At 44.0% G+C, this 22,654-nt stretch overlaps 1 protein-coding gene across 3 annotated transcripts in view; it reads left to right on the top strand.

Moving 5' to 3' along the window:
- The first annotated feature begins 4,023 nt into the window (after positions 1-4,023).
- The window catches only part of Doa (CDC like kinase darkener of apricot), a 38,548-nt gene continuing 19,917 nt past the window's right edge, over positions 4,024-22,654 (top strand). Inside the window, exons 1-3 of one of the 3 annotated variants that reach the window (XM_019044580.2) lie at positions 4,024-6,372; positions 19,069-19,147; positions 20,398-20,464. In XM_019044580.2, the coding sequence (XP_018900125.1) occupies positions 5,491-6,372; positions 19,069-19,147; positions 20,398-20,464 (1,028 nt within the window). In that variant the 5' untranslated portion in view covers positions 4,024-5,490. The remainder of the gene's footprint in view (positions 6,373-19,068; positions 19,148-20,397; positions 20,465-22,654) is intronic. The other 2 variants (XM_019044582.2, XM_019044581.2) reach the window with 2 other exon arrangements.

Genomic DNA, 22,654 nt, shown 5'->3' with positions numbered 1-22,654 from the left:
TTCCTATCCTTCATACCCAGAAGGCTGCAAGTGGAAAAGTCAAAACTCAGCGGTTTTTTTTTTATCCTTTTTTTCATTTTAATTGATAATTTTCATAAAAAACCACTAAAAACTTTGCGCTGTATGATGCGTATCAAAGATTACCACTCCAGTAAAAATGAAGCCTTTAGTTTTCTTTTCCTGGGATTATTTTATTTTCTTCGTGTCAGGTTATTCGGTTGAATATTTCCTCTGCTGAGATTTGACTTTTTCTATAAACCCTTTTTATATTGGCAGTGGTTCCAAAAACTTATCTTACTCACGAAAGTAGGTACTTCTATTTCTTTCATTTGAGTCGAAAGGTAAGTGCATGATAGATTGTTATTCCATGAACTCTCCTCTCTTGGAGACAGTCTTTTCAAAATGTAACTTTGTGGCATCTAATTGGTTTCTGCTAGGTTAGGTCATAAATTAGGATGGAAGCCTCCTGTAGATTAAAACACAATATCCAAATGGGGATATTCCTCAAAAATCACGGTATCCCCCCTTGATTGAAAGGATATTCCTTTACCACACCCCCCGACTTAACGTTTTATTCTAGAACTCCAGGTTTTTTATTTTTTCTAGAATTTCAGGGTTACCCAAAGACATAAAGACGGAGTGCTCGTATCTAAAAGCACGGGGAAAAAGTGAAGCCTGGTTTGGCGCTGGGTGCTTGTGTGAGTGTGTAAATGAGCGCGGGAATCCATGGCGGCAAACGGAAATTTGATTTGAACTTGTCCTCTTGATTTTTCCACATTTCTTCTTCGAAACGTATTTTAAATGCCTAAAACGAATATATTAAGAAAGTTGGGACTGCGTCCTACCATAATACACCTACTTTTGCTCGGTAACAGGCAGTAATCTCAGATAAAGTTAGTTTTTCTTCTGCTCATGGTGGTTCTGCCGGTTCAAACAGGCCGTTACAGTCGTAGATGACCGTTACTCCCAAATGAAATTAATCGTTCGACGACGGACCAAAACTAACCTAAAGTTATAAAAATATGAGTGTGTAAGTGAATTTGGGCAAAAATCAACCTATAATACTTTGTTTCCGCAATTTTATTTAGTTCCCGCCCTACATTTGAATTTCAAACTTGTCCCGATTTTGCCGCCAATCCTCTAGCCAATAGTAGAGGTGATTGAAAAGAAGCTTCATTTTTTGCTTTTAGCGCTCCGTCTTTATGTCTTTACCACGGTCAGGGAAACCCAGGAAGCGTCAGGGAATCTTAAAAAGTCAGGGAGAACCTGGAAATTTCGAGGAAAATGAGGAAAGTGTCAGGGGATAATTGGTAATTTACCCTCATTAGGTTTTCTAGAGTGGATTTGACGTCTAGAAAAACAAAAGAAATTTTTCAAATTGTCTTTTTGTCAAAATGGCATAGCTTTTATTGTCTGGGAATTTTACTCAAAATAATCAGGGGAAATGCCAGGGATTTTCTTTCTCCACATTCTGTGGCAACCTTGGAATTAGGGAATGGAAAAATGAAGGAATCTGGACCCGAAACTCGGGCCCTTTTTTGACGTCTCGATTCAAGTTCGGGGGGAATCGGTGCAGCGGCGGCGGCGGCATTTCATAGCCGGGCGCGTATTGGTGGAATGCACGTTTTGTGGACTTATAAATAGCCGAGGGGCTTCCTCGCCGTGGGGCATGGGCACGGGCCACGGGTCCCATGGAGCCCCGGAGAGCCGCCGCCGCCGTCGTTTCTCCGTGGACCCCTAGTCGCCTAGTCGGCCCATGACCGCGACCGCGTTCGCCTCCGGTCCCGTGACCCCGCGCGAGTGTCCAGTGTCAGCTCCGCCACAGCCGACAGGGCTCCGAGCCCCAGGGAACGACCCGGCACCTGGGACTCCAGGATCCAGAGGGGGTTGCGCCGCGAGAGCACGTGTCATTTTATAGTAAATGTTCCTCTCTCTTAGTGAAACGCCCAAGGGCTTGGGCAGCGTATCTGTTTGAAAGAACCGCGAAAGAGACACGAGACAATTTTGGAAGCTTATCTAGTGATTTTCATTTTTACAAATTTTTGTAAAGCCAAAGAGAAATTGTGTGAAATATTTCTTTCTTGTGAAAAAGTCAAAAAATTTTGAGAGGATAGTCACGTGATTGTTTGGCAGGGTTGGGAATTGGAAAGTTTTCGCAACGAGATTAGGACCCTCCCTTAGTTGTAAAACCGAAACAAATGAGTTTAAAAACCCGATACATTTTTCAATATCTACCGAGAGAAAGATTTTCCTTTTAGAAGTCAACAATTCTAAAACTTAACTAAATTTGCAACCCTGTCGTGCCTTATAGTGCCTACTCGCCCAGTAGTTGTGGGCGCGTCGTAGCTGCCAGGACGATAAGAGACGACGCTAAAGAAACGAAAAGAAAGGGTCTTAAACTTCCTGTTTCCCACCAGTGGAACCGTAAATCGATAAGTTCGTCCGGTGGGCCCACTTTTCCATCAGGACAGTCGTCGAATACTCGTGGGTTATCGAGAGGAACTCGGGTCGTGATCTTGCCGAAAGCCGTGGTCTGCTTAGGGAACACACTTTAACGTCGTGCGAAGAGGTAAACAAAGTGCGAGAGCTATTTAGGTTAGTGCGTCGAGAAATCAGACACTCACCCATTACTCATCGGACCCTCAACGCACGATAATCATATACTCAACGGATCTGTGGAATACCTTCATCGTAACGGATGAGAACTCAGTGACGTGTGATATACTATAGTTCGAGGTTGAACGATCTTCTTACTCCTCGGATTGGTTTCAAATGGATCTTCAAATGCAGAGCCACGCATGAGATGAAAAAATATCGGTCGTACGAACCGATAAGTTCATCAGGTGCTTTCGGCTCAGGAGACTAAAGTACAAGTCGCACAACCCCACCTCTTCAGTCGACATAACCTAAGTTCAGTTCGGTGAACTAAAACTTGGATTCACCGGGCCAAAGTTGGGTTCCGTCAACCGTAGAAGTCAGTTCTTGTGAACCGCGGCTGTCCTCCGAACCGAAAAGTGCCGACTGAACTGATCGGAGTTCTTTTCTTCTTCTGTGTCTTAAGGTAGATAGAAATTTCCTATATATTCGATCGAATCAAGTTCACTGAAGACGAAGACTCCAGAGGCATGGACGACGACAGCCTGGGAAAGCTCAACGAAGAGCGTGCGGAATGAGCGTGGCCCCGGGGGAAAATGAGCGCGGCGGTAGAAATCACGGGCGGAAAATCCGCGATGGAAGCCGGTAAAAGTGCGTCGAGGCGTCGGGCGCAAGTGAGACGGAGGAGGTGAAAGTGGAGTCATGTTCGTGTGTCGAAGACCTTGCCAACAAGCCGAGTCGGATGACGGCCTGGACTCGTGCCAGTGCCAGACGCCGCCGGCCTTGAAGTCGTGCATCTACCGATTCCGCCGGGACCGGGACCAGAAGGACGCCTACACGAGGATGGTGCAGGAGCCCTCGCCGGGACCCTACCGGAGGGTCATCTCCCGGCAGCCGGGGGGCCCGCGCCTCCCGTCGACGGCCCCCGGCGCCCGGGCCTCCGAGGGCCCCGCCGTCGAGAGCATCGAGACCCGGCTCTGCGGCTTCTCCCTGGGCAACGTCCAGCGCGCCACCCTCGTCGACTCCTCGTGGTGGCCCGTCATCCCGACGACGTCGCCCGGGCCCAAGGACCGCCCGAGGCCCCTGCCTCTGCCCATCCTCCCTGTTCGCCGATTCCTCGTACGTAGCCCATCATCCGTCCTTCTCCCTGCAGGGTTTCCAGCAGTCCCAAATCCAGGCTCACGCCCGGTGAGCTGGGGTCAGTCTAAGGACCGATTGTAAGACCTCTGGTCTGGTGCCTGTCAAAGTGGTGGTTTGAGTTGACCAGAGCTTCGTTTCGTAATTTCTTTCCTGTGTTTAACTATTCTATTGACAAGAAACGTCCATGTTACGAAGGATTTTTGATGCTGTACAAATAATAAAAAAAAAGAAAGAAAGAAAGAAAGAAAAAAAAATAAGAGTAGCCAAAGTCATAAAATGTTCACCGAACTTCGCTGGGAACCCTGCCTCACAACTTTTGTTTAGCTCTACATCATTATTTGCCGTTCTTACCCAAGTTTTTTTCCTTTTTTTTGTGTGTTCCCTGCGCGTTTTTTCCGACTTTGTTAACATGCTTTGCATCCTTTCCGAATTCTTTCTGCGAACTGAGTAAGTACAGTCGACTCGGTAAACTAGCCTCAGTGCCATTGAAACTGGTTCAACTAAGTCTGATGTGAGGTTATCCTTTGACTGCACATACGACACTTCACTTGGAGTCCGGTGAACAGGTCGAAACTATCAATCACAACATAACTAAGTCTTTATGATACCTTGACCAGCAATACCTACTTGCCCGACACGCAAAGACACTCGAAGATGTCTAATGCAGATGAGAACGAACATTAAGGGACCCAAATCTCGGAATTATATTCCCACAATAAAATTGAGGCTACAGTGTATGTCACCGGTAAATCAATCCCGCGGTCGAAATGTGGTTTGAGTTTGACGCCAAAGATAACCACGCGCCCCAGCTTCGCGCTTGCCCATGCCCTTGCTGAAGTTGACATTGCGACAGCACATTTTTTTCTTGCGTGTGTCCAAACCAAATTCTCTGATTTAAGTAGCTCCTCTCTTGGATTTCGCATGATTTTCCTTGTTTTCATTATAAACTTGTCCGTCTCTTCTATTTACCATAGCTTGCCCTCAATTTTCAGTCTTCCAACGCACTATCAATATAAGGAGTCGATCATCCTATAACATAAAAAAAAAACTCGCGGAAATTGAGTATTTCGTATTAGAGAGGTTGCGGGCATTTTTACTCGTTCACCTCAAAAATATCGGTAGTTCGAAGTAGGTGGTAGTGCGGGCAAGGGAGGAGTAAGGGTGGTTGAGATGAGAATGCGCTAGAAGGGTATGAATCTATGTATGTAGAATAATATATAGATAATATTATGCAGGATGCATTGGGGCAAAAGAAAAATAATAATCTGATGTCGAGTTAATGGTCCGCAAGATTTCTCGCGCACATCGTAGTAATGTCATGACATTTAAACCTTTTTGTAACGGATACATGACATTTTCTGAGTTCTGAAAGAGCTCTCAATGGGCACTGGTTTGTAAGTGACCTCACGTCACGTAGAATGATTCCACGGAAATGGAGTGCCCCTCATTTCGACGATGATGCAATCGGAACGACAGGCAGATGAGAACTACGGTATCATGCCGTCGGAACGGCGCGAGTCGCGTCGAGAAGGTTCTTGTTGCGTCGGCGGGCGTCCAGATAGCAGCTCCCGTCGAGCGGAGTCCCCCGGGCTTGGACGACGGGAGCGTGTGCGTATTTTTAGTGGAAATGGCTCGGCGGACTTTTGGCAGCGGGATGGGCCGCGGCGGGGGGAGGGGGTTGCCCGCGGGGCGCGACTCCCGCGTTGACAAGATCGGCGAGCTTAGTTTCGAGCCGTCCGAGTCGGTCGCTCCGTCATGTCGACGACCACGACCCCCGGCGCCCAGAACCGCCGCGTCCGCTACGCCCGCTCGTCGACGGTGAGCGTGACCCAGCTCCTCCAGGACTCGTGCTCCAGCCTCATCAACCGGATCACGGCCCGCGTCCGCGGACCCTCCACCTGCCCGACCCCCTCGGAAAAGCTCCTCGGCCGCACGTCCACCCGCAAACAGTACGACGGCCCCCTCAGCGTCTACAAATGCTCGGACAAGTACACGGACCTGTGCTCGAGCCCGCGGCTCCACCGCGGGCGGACCTACGACATGCTGGCCCTCCACCGGGAGCCGGTCCACATCCCCCTGTCGAAGCCGCTTCGGCTGCGTGACGACCCGGAGCCGGAGTCGGTGGAAGCGCGCGTGGAGCGGAAGGCCCGCTCCAAGGCGGCCGAGTCCAAGTACTCGTACCAGCGGTCCGTCGAGTTCTCGCAGGAGAAGCGGAGTCTCCGCCCGTTGATGAAAAGTGCGACGACGGTGGTGCTCTCGGAGAAAGCGTACCCGTTCGTGTCGATAGCGGCACCTCGCGGCGCGACGCGGAACCGAACGCCGTTCCGGAGCAGCCGCCCGCGGCTCAAGTCCTGCCACAACGCCGAGGCAGCGACCGCGGGCGCGACCCCGAAGGGCGGCAAGGAGAACAAGCTGGCCGCCTGCGTCTCGGCCATCGATATCGATGCTGAGGCGGGCGACGCGCTGAGCCCGGCCCCGGCTCCGGCGCCGCTCACCGAGCGGGAAGCCAAACGGAAGGAGATCCAGAGCCTCATCCAGAAGTACGTGGGGGTCGCGCAGGACGACGAGGAGGGCGCTCCCGCGGGGGAGCAGAGCGCGCTCGTCAAGTGTCAACAGAAGTACTCGGCCATCCTAGCCGTAAGTCTGCCCTTGCGGTGTTTCCCGCTCTCCGACTAACCCACTCCCCGGACTCATGACCGTCGGTCAATCGGCCCAGCTCCCCAGATTTCCACCAGTGTTCTCGTACGAGAGCCTCTCCGTCCTAGTGTCTTCGCGATTCGCGTATCAAAATTGTAATTCGTCCGAATGCGTCCGTCTACAAGATGATCAGCCATCTGAGAAGGCTAGGCAAAGTCCCACGAAAATAACGTCAAGAACATCGTAAATGTATTCCAATTGATGAAAACTCCTTGATCCTTTGATCAATTCTCGCCAGGTATTTTCAAATTTACCGCTAGGGCGGGCACTGTATTCACGGTCGCCGCCCATCAAGTAGAGAGAAATTTGAGAAAGGCTAACACAGATAAACAAATGAACCTACGAACTGTTATCCGTCTTCCTCACTTGTGGCCAGAAGGATTTAATCTTGCCTTTTATCTAATTCAGATGGAAACTGATATTTTAAATGGTTAAAATCATACTTGGGAGAGATTGATAATACTTTGCTAGGCCGCTTGTTCATCTAGATCAAGTTCTCAGCAGGCGTGATAAATTTGAAAATGCTTGGCACACGGATCCGCAAATTGTGCGCCAAGGAGGATTCTTCAGAAATTTTTGATGTGCTCAACGTGATTTTCATGCGATTTCACTCTTTCGAAGTCCTCTCAAATGATTGTATATCCTGTGCACTACGGACCCATTCATGAAGACAAAATGATGCGACAATCAATGTATTACTGGCGAATTGTTTATTTTATCAAAATCCCGGCGAATAGTCAAATGATTCCATAGCGATGGATAAGTTGCGCGTGTGAAATAATCGTGTTTCAATGGTCTCGGATGATAGAGCAGCCAAGAATTGCAAGATTCGCCCAAAAAAGAAAAAGAATGACTAAAAATACCTATAGGTAAAACAAGACAAACATTTTCAAACATTAAAAGGCAGGACGTTTCGAGCCGTCACAAGCTCATTTTCAGCTGCCGAGTATGACACAAAACATGATCAAGAAAACACCAGTGGTTGTCGGATCATGCACCAATTCATGTTTACACTTTCAGCTGTGTTTTACCTATGTTTTCTGTCCTTTTTTTGTGATCTATCTAATCACAAAGTACTCCTATGTCGGCGGCGATATTGTGTTTTCATAATCAACGGATTATGACATCATCCACCGTGGTAGTGAATATCGTGGTTCCCTCTGCCTCGGTTTGATTAGTGATGTCCATCAAGCAATTACCAGTGCGAATGTGCATGAACATGACTGATTGAAAGATCCTTGGCGGAAGAAACTATGGTACGCACTACCGCCGAGGGGTGACGTCATGATACAGCGTCATTGGCGGATCCAGCAAATTGGCAACATCGTTTTTCCTCCATTTAAACCCATGGAAATATATCGATCCTTGGAAGGGCATGGTGCTCCGATAAGAATCGATTATTTAACATGGGTTTAAATGGAGGCAATGTAGTATCGCAAATTGCTGGATCCGATTCTGTTCCGTGTTTCGCTCGACCCGTCATATTATGTCGCCAGACATCCATATTTTCTTATCTATCATCCGCAACCATCGATACACGATTACCTGATACGCGCAGCTTACAATTTACCTGTTGAATTAGTGCCTCACTGCATTGCTTAGAGATAGTCCAGGCGCTTGGTAGCTAATAATGAGGCTACCTGGAATTTCGGGTACACAGCGATTTTTTTGGCTGACTTTATGTTTTTTGGGTCGCTGAATCCGAATCTGAAGTTTCCTACCGCGTATCTGGTGAGCATTTTCCGCCATTTTGAAAAAATGGCCTAAAAAGGCCTTTTTTTGCGGTTTTTTTTTTATATAGCTGCTACGCATGAGAAAAAGTCCCGGATTTAGTTAATGTTTTGAATAGCTGACATAATTTGGAAGAAAATTGTGTTTACATATGCTAGGTTTGCTTTAAAATTGAGGAAGATACAGCATCGTGAACATCGCGCCTTTTCACGTTTTCGCGGCGCACCCGTCAACGCGCGATCCGGCTCGCCGCGGTCAGCCAAGTTCCAAAGCGTTCCAAAGTTCCGAGATCCGAGGTTCCTTCATTTTTGAGCAAACCTAGCATATTTCAATACCATTTTCTTCCAAATTTTGTCAGCTATTCAAAACATTAACTAAATCCGGAACTTTTTCTCATGCGTAGCCGCTATATAAAAAAAACCGCAAAAAAAGGCTTTTTTATGCCATTTTTTCAAAATGGCGGAAAATGCTCACCAGATACGCGGTAGGAAACTTCAGATTCGGATTCAGCGACCCAAATTACCTAAAGTAAGCCAAAAAAATCGCTGTGTACCCAAAATTCCAGGTAGACTTACCAGGCGCCTGGACTAAGAACGTAATCATATGTAAGTTTTTTCTAAAATGAGCCAAAAAAATTATTCCCGTCTAGCGTAATGCGATCCTCTAGTATTATTTGTGAGCCGAACTTTTTTGAAAGAACAGATCATCGTCGAATTGTTCACAACTTTTTCTGTTTTATAAAGAATGAAAGCTCACTACAATTCTTTTTGTGGTGTATCTTTAAGAAGAGAGCAAGAATACAAATGTTGCACGCAGAAATCGAAAGAGTAAAGCTTTGATCAAATTCGGATCGGTGAAATTATCGGAGAGAATTTGGAAACAAACCACGAGACAAAAAATGGAAATCAGCAGTGGTTTTTTTGATGATCATTTGACTATTTACCGGGTCCTTTGACGAAGTGCTCTGTTTCCTTTCTGTCTCCTAATTTGAGAAACGAGAAATCGAGTCCCCATGTTTGATTAAAATTATCGTTCGCGTAACAGTTAGAAATTCTGACTTAGAGTAATATATTAATGACCAGTGTTGATCGCAACATGGGAAACTTTAATGAACCGAACAAAGTCAAGAAAATGTTCAATGATCGCACGAGTCGGACACAAATCGACGAGTTCATGAAAAAAAAAAGAAGAAAGAAAAAACTGGAAATGCAGGGAATCTACTCGTCTTTTTTTCCAAGCTCATCCAAAAAATTAAGGAAGTATCGAACTGCTGAATCAAGTCAACAAGATTTTTTAATCCTGTTTTTTCATACTTTTCCCGACAGTCTAGGAAAACACAGAAACTAAGGAGAGTTTTCAGACCCGGAAAAGTCGTAAAAATGCTTGAAATACTGAACTCAATCTTGACTGAACACTGGAAAAAAACCACATTGGATCTAGAGTCCAGACTCTTAAAAACATCGACAAGAAAAAGTACTTTTGATTCGATCAGAATCTAGCTTGAATCAAGAACCAAGCCTCTTAATTTAAGCGGATTTCGTTTTGATTCAAGCAAAAATCCGATTGAATCAAGAGTATTTTTTCTTGTCAATGTTTTCATGAGTCTGGACTCTAGATACAATGTTGTTTTTTTTTTTTTTTTTTTTTTTTTTTTTTTTTTTTTTTTTTTTTGTTCTAGTGAAAGATCGAGGATTGAGACATCTTCGATCTTGCTGCTTTTTATTTATGGCGGTTAAGGGACACAACAAATTCGTTTGAGAAAAGTTAGAGGGATGTAGGCAATGATTTCTATATATTGAATTGGACCTCTTGGGTCGAAGATCAGCTCTTGGTCGAATATTTCCGACTCCACGCTTGCGTCTGCTTGAAGTCCGGATTTTTTGCAGCTTTCGGGGTCTCTCGCATCCTTTGAATTTTGGCGGAGACTCGTCCCATGTGTGAAACTAATTTATCGTGAAGCATGCCGTTGTGTGTTTTCGCCTCTGATCTGCTGACCCGTTGACCAGTCCTCCTGAACTCATCGGCAATGTAATTATTCATTAATTTCGCCCCTTTTTTTGCATTTAATTTCTTACTTTCACATTCTCCTCGCTTTTTTCGCATTTAACTTTTTCTCCCGCATTTTCTCCCTCCCCTCCCCCGCGCACTTAAAAGCAATTCTTGGAGGTGGCGACACTTTTTTTGAGTCGTTTAAATTCACTTATATTAGGTGAGGCATTCTCCCTAAAAAAATATCCATAGTTTTACATTTTGAATAGACAAGCTAGCGTTGCCAAATTTCTATCAATCGCAGTTTGGATCGAATCACTCTATCACAAAAAATCCCCAACCGTTATGTAGGGTTGACCTCAAACTCTACGCTTCTGCTATTAATCTATTAGAAAAAATTAAGATAATTGGTGCCGGCCAGGTTGGCCTAGTGGTCAGCGCGTCTGACTCTAGGTCAATCGGTCCCGGGTTCGGATCCCGGTGGTGGCGACACATTTTCATGGAACTGACGAGTGGATCTGCAAGCAGAATTCACTCGGCCTTAATCCGTGAAAACCCGAGCATGGATGTCTACCAAACTCCCTGATGTCTAAGGACAATAAATAGCGCCTATAGATGGCCGTAGATTCCTAAAGGTTTATAACAAAAGGAATAGAAGCCGCAAAAACTCCCCCCCCCCCCCCCCAAAAAAAAAAAAAAAAAAAAAAAAAAAAAAAAAAAAAAAAAAAAATAATGGTGATGTCGTAATAGAACTAGGAGGAATTAAACCACTTTTGAAACAGATCCCTGTAAAAAATTGTAAAATATGCTCAGTCTGAACCACACCTATGTAGTATTTGTTGTGTATGAAGATGAGATGTACCATTAGTACAAAACATCACAATAGAGATCAATGCACTGTTCCGATGCAGAATCAACCCTAAGATAAGAAAATTTTCTCCGAATATTTTCCCCTCAGCATCCTACATTTCTACATGCCTCCATTGTTGAGGACCTAATTTACCACCTGGTGGGAATGCAGTGTCTGAAACACAATCCGCCAGCAAAATCGAAATCGTATCAAAACATCTATTATTTACAAGAAAATAGGTGTCAGGTCTCAATCTAATCAAAATAACGAACCCGTCGCACACGTCAACGCGGCAAAATTTCAACTCTAAAACGTTGTAGGAAACGGGATCGGGGGAATTAAGAATTGGGGTAGGTAGTGGAAAGGGTTAACCTCGGCGGGCGCCCGTATAAATCATCATTAAGCGAGAACTATCACTTTGAGAGTCATGACTGGAACCTGTCCGAGTGCATGAGTAGAGACGACTATGAATCATGAGTGAACTTTGTGAATGGCTAAATTTAGTTGATAACTTGGTCACCGCGTCCAACGATCGGCGCGACGCGCGTCGAGCATCTCCCGCCTCCCTCGATCGAGGCCTCCTTCCCCACGTGCGAAAATGCTTCCCCCCCCCCCCTCCCTCTCCCCCAGATTTTTCCCGGCTCCCGGGGGGATGCTACAGGAGTGGAGGGAGGGTGTCATCGGACACAGGGTCTCGGTGTGAAATCCAGAGTGGAAGCCACGTATGACAATGTTGCCGCCAGTGGCGTGGCGTGCTTTGCGATACATCGATTTTTATGCCATTTAAACCTATGGAAAAGGATCGATAAACAGGGTGTTCGCAGCGAACACCTTAATAATCGATTCTTTACCGTAGGTTTAAATGGCAGAACAATCGCTACATCGCAATTCACGCCACGCCACTGGTTGCCGCAGTCGGGGAATACCGGGAAATGTCAGGCATAACCCTTAATTTTTTCATAGAGTACATAGAGTCGTAATGTAAGTGGGTGAGCTGGCGCCACTTTTAAGCATTTTCCAGGTCCCGAATTCCGAGACTCTTGTGTGACGCCGCACGGTGGATCGAAACCTGCAAAAAGTCGGACATGGGCGATTCTCACAAATAGTCATTTCATTGATGTAAATGTCTTCCCAAAGAGTTATATTTTATGATACAGGTATTGGTTTTCAATTTTTTAACCCCAGTTTAACGCACACAGCCTCCTAAAGTGGCTCAGGCGGCACTCGAAAAATGTTGCCTCACTCGAGACAAACCGTTCGCCTGTTGGTATTTCCCTCCGATAGATTTATGACAATTTCTGACTAAAGTAGCTTGTCCTCCTCCTTAAGTAGAATATATTTCACTAATAACAAGTTAAAATATCGCTATTTTTATAAGCGGTATTCTTGCTTAAAAGTACCCTCCTCAATACCGTAAAAATAATAATATAGCTAGACTTTTAACTAGCTATTTCAGCGTATTTCAGGGAAACCTTTGTATAGCAGTGTTAACTGATCCCTTAAGATTCATTATCAAGAAAAATTGGCTGCTCCAAAGTGCCCTTTTGGGAATAAAGCTTAAATGATTTTGAAAAAGTGAAGTTCATAAAATGGTGGCTCGAGAGAATTCGAATTTCACAGGTCTGTGGCGAATAAACACCAGGCATTTGATAGGTGATCTGTATGTAATTTTTAGTGCTGAGTCCGAAAATGACCTTGGTTTTTCTCCTACACCCACCGATTTTCCGGAAAATTGAGATTTTCCACTTAAAATGGACTTTTCGGGAAATGTGATTTTCCGGAAAACTGGTGCGTGGTAAAGAGAAACCAAGGTCATTTTCGAATCCAGGAGACAAAAATACATGAGAAAACATGCCTTGCGTGGTTAAAAAAATGTCCACGTTGTTTCAGATAACGGGGTTTTCCTCTCAAATGTCCTAATCGACGCATATGATACTAATCCGTTTGTTTTGCGTCTGAAAAGACGGGAAAATTATATCAAGTTGGTGTCTAATGGAGCATTTTTCATCTACCACTTGATGCTAAAGTCAAAAATGGCCTAAATTCTTTTCTATCTTCTAACTATTTCCCAAAAACTCGCGTTTTTTTGACATAGGATTTTTTTTTTTTTTATGTTTAATTTCTTCGGAAAATTAGAAGTTAATAGAGAAAATTGAGGTAATTTGAGCTTCAGCAGCAATCATTAAGCCGAAGAAGCTCCATTAGATACCTGTGTATAAATAAAGGCAGTGTACAATGGTGACTCGCGGGGCCCTTAATTAGGAAGGCTCGGATAATACATGATTTGTGTTGATTGATGTGTATTTGATTTGTATTTTTCTCTCATATTTTTCCCCCTTGTCATTTTCTTTTGTTAGAAAGCTAAAATGGTGCCCCAGGAATGAAGGGGAAAGGAGATCCTCTGTTTTCCTCTCAACATTTTCGGATTTCTATTAATTCATTTTTTGGGGGAGAGGAGGGGGAATGGTAAAAGAGATGAGTAATATACGTTTTATATACGATATTTAAACATTTTACCGGAGAGAAAAGTCCATTGAACACTTAAAACTTCGATTGAAATGAGTGTAGAAAGTTTAAACTTATCTGTTGTTAAACAATATTTCTTTATATCCCTGAAATTGTGCCAAAATACATATCTAAACCCAATAATCAGGAAAATAGTCATCAAAAATGAAATCTGCGACGAAAAATACATAAGAATCATGTATCCTGATTTGTTTTATGAGCGCAAACACTACGTAAATGAGCAAACCAAGTCGCGTGATATGCCATGTCCGGCCTGCCCTATGACTCGATCCACCGTGCGCCGGGTCACTTTTTCGATACATAATCGATTGTTTGCGATACACGGGTACCCGGCCATCCAATGTAAACAAAGAAGATAGGAATTCCACACCGTCATTTTGGATCGAACATGTATCGAAAAAGTGACCCGAACTCAGCGCACACCGGGCTCGGAACTCGTAGAGCAGAACATGGCGCCAGCTCTCCCATTTACATTACGACTCTATGTACTCTATGAATTTTTTACTGTGGAAAGATAATTCTGCTCTATAAGAGCGTATTTTACTCCTTTACAAGAGTAGATACTGCTCTGCTGTCACTTGGGTTGTTTAAGAGTAAAATAGAAAGTCACGTCAGATTGCATTCTGAGATTTTTACCAGTGTGTATTTGACCAGCTGCACTTAAACGCAGTATACTTAATAGGCACTGCACTGCTATCTTCCCTGAGTGCAAAAATTACTTTCGGAAGTCAGCGCTCTGATTCCTTCAATGATGACCGATGATCAAAGAGAAGAGTGATTAGTGAAGGAATCCTAACCTACAATCATCATCAACAACAACAATTTTCACAAACACGCTTAGGGCAGGGGGGACCCCCCCCCCAAATTCTTCAGTCACCATTAAGCGAATCCCCCCCCCCCCCCATCATCGGTCACCATTACGCGAATTTTAATTGATATCTGCTTAATAAGTTGCTCATGAACCATAATTAGGTGAAAAATAGCGTTGATTTCCAGATATCTCCTTTGCCTTACCAGATTACATTGCTTACAATGTCACAGTAACATTTGTTACTTGTACATTTACATCGTCATTGCGGGGTCTTTAAAATGTATTATCTCTGGCTTCATTATCAGAGGGAGTATTTGCATTCTGACAGATAACGGATAGGTATCCGGAGGGAATAATTAGCATCCCTCGACGGAAAATGCCGTGACACATTTTAGGCGTTCTCTGGGCATTGCCAATTCATAACTCAGGTCCTGTCGCTCAATCATAGCGGGGTTGACGTCGGACAAATTGCGACAAATAAATGAATAGCCGAGTAGTCCGGCGAATCCGAAGAGGTCGCAACGGAAATTCGCGAGTCGATCGCATCGTGCCAAACTGAAGCAATCGCTTTCTTGGCAATCCGTGACGCATCCCCTGTTCCATTCAGTATTTCGGGGTATTCGGCATTTTTCAGTATCCCGACGTCGGAATTCAGTACGACTTACTGTTCCATTATGTTGTCGTTTCTTTCCGGGATCGTAGGTGGTCTCTTTCGGGTCGTTCGATTCGGTTTCCGGAGCCGAAATCGTTTCGCGTAGGTATTCGTATACGCGCTATTAGTCGTGACGTCACGTATTCGTATCCACGCTATTAGTCGTGACGTCACGTATTCGCATACGCGCTATTAGTCGTGACGTCACGTACTGTGACACGCGCTATTAGTCGTGACGCCAAGTATTCGTATCCGCGCTATTAGTTGTGACGTCACGTAATCGTATACGCGTTATTAGTCGTGACGCCAAGTATTCGTATCCGCGCTATTAGTTGTGACGTCACGTAATCGTATACGCGTTATTAGTCGTGACGTCACTGTCCCATTGAATGAGTCGATAGACAAGCTAAAAAATTTCGTATCTCAATATTCGTGTTCTGAAGGATTGAAGTGACTTTGAAACTTGCAGCTCGTGTTTCTGAAAGTCACAAAATTGTTGCTGTCACATACACGGGCATTTTGCACGACGCCTCAAAGGGAGAAATAACTGTCCCAGTGGAAGAGTGGAAGTACGAAAACTGAAACGAGGAACCAAAAGTCGCATTGTTAAGATTCACAGCTTTTGTACATACTGCGCTTTCTCTAAGTATAGCATCATGCGTGCCATCTGTATGAACGCAAGTCCGATCGTGGATTTTTATCACGTGATACTGTTGTCCTGCCTCAAGTATGTCGACGGATCACAGGTGACGCAAAGTAATCCCAGGTCCTATTTCTATCATTATTTTTCGGTCAACTCTTTGGCAGGTCAAGTTTTCTCTAAGTTAGTCAGAGTTACATTGCCGTCGATTCAATGTTAATGGTGGAGACAAACAGGGGAACTAATAATTACATCAAAATCGGAGCGGAATAATTCATTTTCTGGGCTTATTTGAACTGGAAAAATAACTGAAAAGAAGAGCGTCGAAGAGAAGTTAAAAATCCACGTCTTGTAACCACGCGTGAACATCGGTCCCTCAAGAAGATAACTGCAATTATGGAACTCTCCCAGTTTAAATGATCGGGTTGTCTTTCTTCCTTCTCTTCGAAGGCATGGATAATAACGAGTGGCATGCTTTACGATATCTCGATTGATCTGCCATTTAAGTCCATGGAAAATGATCGATAAATAGGGTGTTCGCAACGAACACCTCAATAATCGATTCTTTGCCATAGCTTCAAATGGGGAAATATAGATAATCGGTCATTCACGCCTCGCCTCCGATAATTACTCAGCTTATTATGCTGATGAAAGAATCTGGCCAGGGTAAAATTTTTTCGAACGGTGGAAAATTTCCATTTCATGAAGCACACCTACGCAGTATGACACTAATTGTAACACGCATTGTCGCGAAATCTATTGTTCTAAGAACATGTTATACCTTTAACAACAAAGTGGAGAAACATTATATACTTGTCGCAACGAGCATCTGGTTTGGATGAGAAGTGTCACCCACCTCACGAGTCGCGACCGTCTTGCGTATACAAAAACCGGAAGAGAGTCATAGAAATTTAAAAAAAAAATACGAAGAAGAAGAAAAGTCCATCGTTTCAGAAACTGATAAAGCATTCTGAGTGTCAGTCGATGTTAAACCCAAGAATACTCTTTTTTTTATCTGACAAGCCAGAGAGTATATATTTTATGGACTCCACACTATCATAACTCCGATCCTCGTCTTCTTGGGTCGAAAAATGATCTTTTTCGACCGACTGTATTTTTAAGGATCGCAACTAAAAAGATTCGAGGGGTTTAATTAATTTATTTTCCATAGCAAGATTTCAAGTTATATTAATTGACCAAAGCCGACCAAAATGATCATTTGTTGACTTATTTTCCCGCCGATTTTCTCCCTCCACGTTTAGAGTGGATGCTTCAGATGATGTCGACCACCCGCTCTGAAAAAGTGTATGTAACAGTGCAATGCATTCTCGTTTTGCTGGATCTGATTTGCGACCGACACAACGCCCTTCCAAATATTAATATGTATCGAACATATTTGTTTGAGCCGACCCTCCTTTATCCTTTCCACCTCCCCTCACCTCCGTTCATCCTTCGCCTATTTCTCCCCGCTCCCTGCTGTCTTTTTAACTAACATAATTCGGTTGTGAAGCCACTTTTGCTCTGTTTCTCTCGTTTTAATTTGACCTTCTATTTTCATCATCAATATTTTTTTTTGCTTTTTCTCGTTTTATCATCTATTGTTGTTATGCTTCCTTTGTTTTTTTGTCTCTTTATTTTTGCTCTTCACGCACTTAGTTTAAGATTTGTTTTTTTTTTTTTTATTTTCCTTTGACTTGCGGTCAAATGAGCGATCGATGCCCGCTCACCAAGTTTGATTTAACATCTCGAACTATTCGTCGACATTTTCGCGAAATCTCGATCTGCGAAAAGTTCGAAAATGTTCATTCACTCTCCGGTAGCGGGCAGTCCCTTCCAGCGAGCCATATCCGAGCATCGCCAATTTTTAAGTGACTCATGGAGAAAGCTTAGCTCATCTTAACGGCTGTAAGCAACTTGAAAATCATCCTTGATGGAGTAAGTTTTTGATTTAAAAGATAAGCACCGGGAGCGCATTATCGAATCCAGCGAATCGGCAACATTGTTTTTCCCCCCTCATTTAAACCTATGGGAATGTATCGATTCTTGAAGGGGCCAGGTGCCCCGACAAGAATCGATTATTTAACGTAGGTTTAAATGGAGGAAATCCGGTGTTGCCAAATCGTTGGGTCCGCCCCTGCGGGAGCGCAAGGATGGGAGGGACTTAGGGGACAGGGGGACACCACGTATGCAGTGGCAGAAAGAGGAGATAATTGAAGAAGATTCTTGAACATTAGTCTTTCCGTGTCTCCGCCAAGAAATTGAAGTCTGCCAAAGTAAGTTACGGCCAAGGTTAAATTTAAATACGGTGCCCGTTCAAATTTGAGAACAGCCTCACAGTTCGTTTCCCAGGACTCCCAGGTGTGGAAGAACCGCTCAAGGGATCTGCCGACGTCCTTGTCGTCATTTTAGAACTTCAAAGTAAAAACAGCATGGACATTTTTTGAAGTGGATACCCGGGGTGTATTTATTTAGAATCTCCCTTGCCATGCTAAAACCCACAATAAAACATTGAGTTCAACTCACCATGATATTCCTCTCCTTTAAAATTGCACATAACGAGGGAATAACTGTTTAAATAGTATCCGTAATCCGGGATATTTGTCCTATATTTTCGAGGGTAGCGTAGAAATATTGTGCCCCCCCCCCCCCCCACCCCCAGAGCCTAGATCTCAATCCTTGCGCACGCCCACACATACACGCAGTAAGAAATCTGGAAGCGAAATCCGAAGTGAATTTCTCTCCCAAGCCTCCCAAGAAAACAACAAAACCCGAGTGGTATTGCGATCCCTTCCTTCGAAAGCCAACCTCTCACCCTGTTCTTAAATACGTTAGCTCTCCCCCCCCCCCCCCTCTACTCTTCCAAAAACCATCGCAGATAACTTGAAAAATTGCTGTAAAAATAGTTTTTATTGTATTTTATATATTATTATATATTTCCTCAAGAAGAGCGCATTTCGCTCCGTCTTGATGTCACTCCTGTTGTCAGGGAGGAATACACTCCCGAGTGAAATTCACTCCGGATTTCATATCGCTTTTGGTAACAGTCTGAACAGTCGGCCAAAACGCAGTTTTCATGGAGCTTGGGTTCACGGATATGGCTCGCCGGATGTGAAAGCTCATTTGACCTAGGAAAGAAGTATATTTAATGTACGAGTGTTTGTTAACTTGGGCGAACGATTTCTTTTGCCTCCCCTTTGTCTATATGACTCGATGATGCGATCTATGCTGCGACATTGCCATTGCGATACGGAAACGATTGCCTTGCCACGGACGTTGACGTTGCCGTTGCCGTTGCCGTTGCCGTTGCGTTGACCACGATTGCCGTGTGCCCCGGAACGCTCGCCCTTGCGTGACCCCGGCCCGAACCACGTGACGCCACCCATCGCCGATCGAAACCCCCGAACCCCGGCTGAATTGGACCTGGCCTGGACGCACAGAGCTCAAGAGCGCCCTCTGTAGAAGACGACGGAGACGGACACTTGATTTACCGGCAAGGGGACATTCTCCAGGACAGATGTTCGTGAAACTTGTTGTAACTTGTTACTTGTTGTAATGTTATGTCAAAACCGCCCCCCTCTCGCCCCACAATGCTTCGAGCCCCCCGCCCCCCTCATTTTGGTTTTGAGTAGCTTCTGGTTGCACAGACCTGAAGTTTGAAGAAACTATCAAGTCCGCTAAGGGTTCTAGCTCATCTCATGTTTTTTTTCTCTCTCTCTAGTATAATTTCATGTGGACTCCGGTCAAGGCTTTGATAATCATGCATGTTCTAGATGATCAGTTTTACACCTTTTAAGGCACTTTGCGAATTTCTATGGGCGGGAGAAATGTTCTGCACCTGTGCAAGCGAATCGTGAGCACTGAGAACGATTGACCGATATTTTTAATAGTTCAAATTTTTTTGTCTTTGGGGTTCTAACAAAAAATGAAACAAAAACGAAAGAACTTTAAGTAGGCTCCAGGTTTCTTTATTTTGCGCCTCATGAAAACCCCTCTTTTTTCAGTTGTATTTCGAGAATTTTGGAGATAATTGTTCAGATTTTTACTCTCTTGCTTCCTTTGCGGGTATTTTCTCTCTTTATTTCGAGGGTCGTTAGTGAAGGGAGCAAGTAATTATTCCAGTTAATTCATGTACCAGTTAAAAATTACAATTCACGATCAGTAAAAAGCCCCTACGCTTGTTTTGTTAGGAGAGAAATAAAGAGCTCTCTTTTCAAACGACCCTCGTAGTTTCGCAGTGTTCTGCGCCTTAAACTAAGTTTTCTAAATTTTTGAGAGACTCCATAAGATCATGCGACTATTGTTGAATGCCCTCCTTTAAAAAAACAATTTTCTAGGGAGCTTTTGAATAATTTCCATCGCCATTTCATACTATAATGCAAATTATAATCTCCACAATTTTCAAAGGGAAGTATTCAACAGTCTTATAGAGAATTTTTTTGTTACAAGAAGAAATTCGGCAAAAAATAAGGTTCATAAGGGGGTTTTCCTTAGAACAGAAGTTTGTTCCGCCCCGTGTCTTTCGAGTCACCGATCAGATTCCCATCCAACTGAATTTTTAAGAAGATCTGGAGCAAACTTGAAGTCCCAAAATAACGAGAAAAATGTTTTAACAATTGACATCTACTCTCAAATCGAGGCCCGGTTCTCAGAGCTTCTTTCAACTAATTTTACCTCTAGGGGATGTGTTGCGTTGTGCTTGTTTTCAGGGATCCTAATTTGAATGCTTGCGTTTTAATCAGAGCGTCCTCTCTGTCTTTCATTTGCAGATAATATCCTAGCTACGCTCGGTGAAGGCACCTTTGGGAAAGTTGTTAAAGTCAAGGATTTAACCAAGTAAGTGCCAAATTTCGAATTTCTCATCATATTTTGATTCCATTTATTTCACTTGTTTGGTCATTGTTCAATGGAGATGTTGCATGTGTGAGGAATTTGCGAGTTGACTGTTGATTTCTATGTAAAAGTTCCCGAAAAACACGATGGTGCCACTGGTTTTCTCTGAAATCAACTCCCAAGCTCAAAAAAAGCTCTCAAGTTGAAGTCAAAACGGAGGGGATATCCCACGCTATCCCGAGAGTCCACGTCTACATCAAGACAAACTCTCCATGCAAAGATAGGGAGCAAATACATTGACAGGGCTGCCACTTTATTTGGGGACTCCAAAACTGAAAACACGGCAACCCTGCTAATGTATTTGCTCCCTATCTTTGCATGGAGAGTTTGTTTCGATGTAGAGGTGGACTCTCAGGGTAGGGTGGGATATCCCCTCCATTTTGGCCTCAACTCGAGAGCTTTTTTTGAGCTTGGGAGTTGATTTCAGAAAAAACCAGTAGCACCACCGTGTTTCTCGCGAACTTTTACATAAGAATCAGTGGGCAAATCGCAAATTCCTTACACATGCAACATCTCCATTGACCTGCTGCTCTGAAAATGTTTATCCGACAACAAACTCGTAGAAAACGGGCGAAAATGAGTATGCGTATGCGTACGCGCGAGGACTAGCGACTCCCACACATGATCCAGGCCGAGTGACCTAGATCGACCTATCGCTCGATTCCAGTTTGGATTTCTTTTTTTATTCTTTTTTTTTCCGAGTTTCATTCGTACCAAGATTTTTCGTCCCGATCCGGGGGAGGGGGGGGGGGTGTCACCTTTCTCACCCCCGCGTGCACCTGTTCCAGAGCTTTGGCCGTGATGTTCTGCGTGCAGTGTGTCAGCACTGCGTACATTTCCTTAACGGTGGACAGCACCATATGTCGACGAAGGACATGACGCCGCGACGGACGCGCTGCGCCGCCGCATCGGCGGCTTTGACGTCGCGACACGTTGCCATGCTACGGGAGGGACGCTTGAAAGCAATGCAATTGACGGGTTTTAGGAACGTCGTTTGCAGGTTTTTCACGGTCAGGGAATTGTCGTATACCGGGAAACGTCAGGGAAAATTACGGAAGTTTTAGGGAGAAATTGTTAAATCTCCTATAATTGCTTTCTAGAATGCGTTTGGCAATTCGAACATGAAATTTTGCGTGGAAACCATTTCAAATTACGTCTTTTAAATCGTCTGGCTTGTCAAAAATTGTCAGGGAATTTTACCCACACGTGTTAGGGAAAGCAGGGAATTTCATTTTCCAAAGTCTGTGGCAACCCTACTTTTGCGTAGGGTGAATTTTAAAGTTTACTTCTTTTGTTGACTCAATTTTGATCAATTTTAGGAAAGTTCTGGAGACTTTCGTAGCACTGCCTCTCCTATGACTTAGACGAGAATGATAGGATAGAGTTTAACAAAAGCACACCAAATCGTTTTTTTGTAAAAAAAAAAAAAATAAAAAAAAAAAAAAAAAAAAAAAAAAAAAAAAATTCTCTTGATAAAAATTTCAAGTCCAAAATTTTTTGTTTATTTTATTTTACTGTTTTGTTTTTTTGAAAATTTGAATTTTACACACATATCCTCAAACCACAGCAATATTTTTCGTCTCATGGGAAGTGAAGGGAACTGAAAAGCTCAAGGAGAGGTTGAAAATTATCAGGCAATTTGAGCACCTGTAAGGCCAGATAATGTTCAACGCCCTCATTTCTGCTTTTCATACCAGAGGAATCGAACCCCATTTTTGTGCGATTCTAGCGTACCTGCGGAAACATGAGCTGTCGTGCATTTTGGAACATATAAGTAATTTTAACATACATGAACACACATTTGTTGGGGATTCCTTTTCCGCACTCTTGACTGACAGCATTTTGAGAGCAATTTGGCAAGCATTCGCAATGTTAATTCGGTCTCTGACGAAACTCTGTATCGTGGATCATAATAGCATTATCATGACTCATGGGAGGGGTGCCTCTTGAAGCCTCTGGAGCTCGCCAGAAGTACCATCTTGACCGGAGACCGGAGTGCTTACCAGCACCCTCGCCAAATTTTTGGAACCATTCGACAGTAACGCATAAAAACCCTAACTTCAATATGTGATGATGCTCTGTTGTAACAATGATCTGAACCGATAATTAAATCCCGAGACTAAATTCAAGACG

The sequence above is a fragment of the Bemisia tabaci genome, chromosome 2 (genome assembly GCF_918797505.1).
Source record: "Bemisia tabaci chromosome 2, PGI_BMITA_v3".
Lineage (NCBI taxonomy): Eukaryota > Metazoa > Arthropoda > Insecta > Hemiptera > Aleyrodidae > Bemisia > Bemisia tabaci.
Note: the sequence above shows the minus strand (reverse complement) of the source record. Positions and strands in the feature narration are given on the sequence as shown.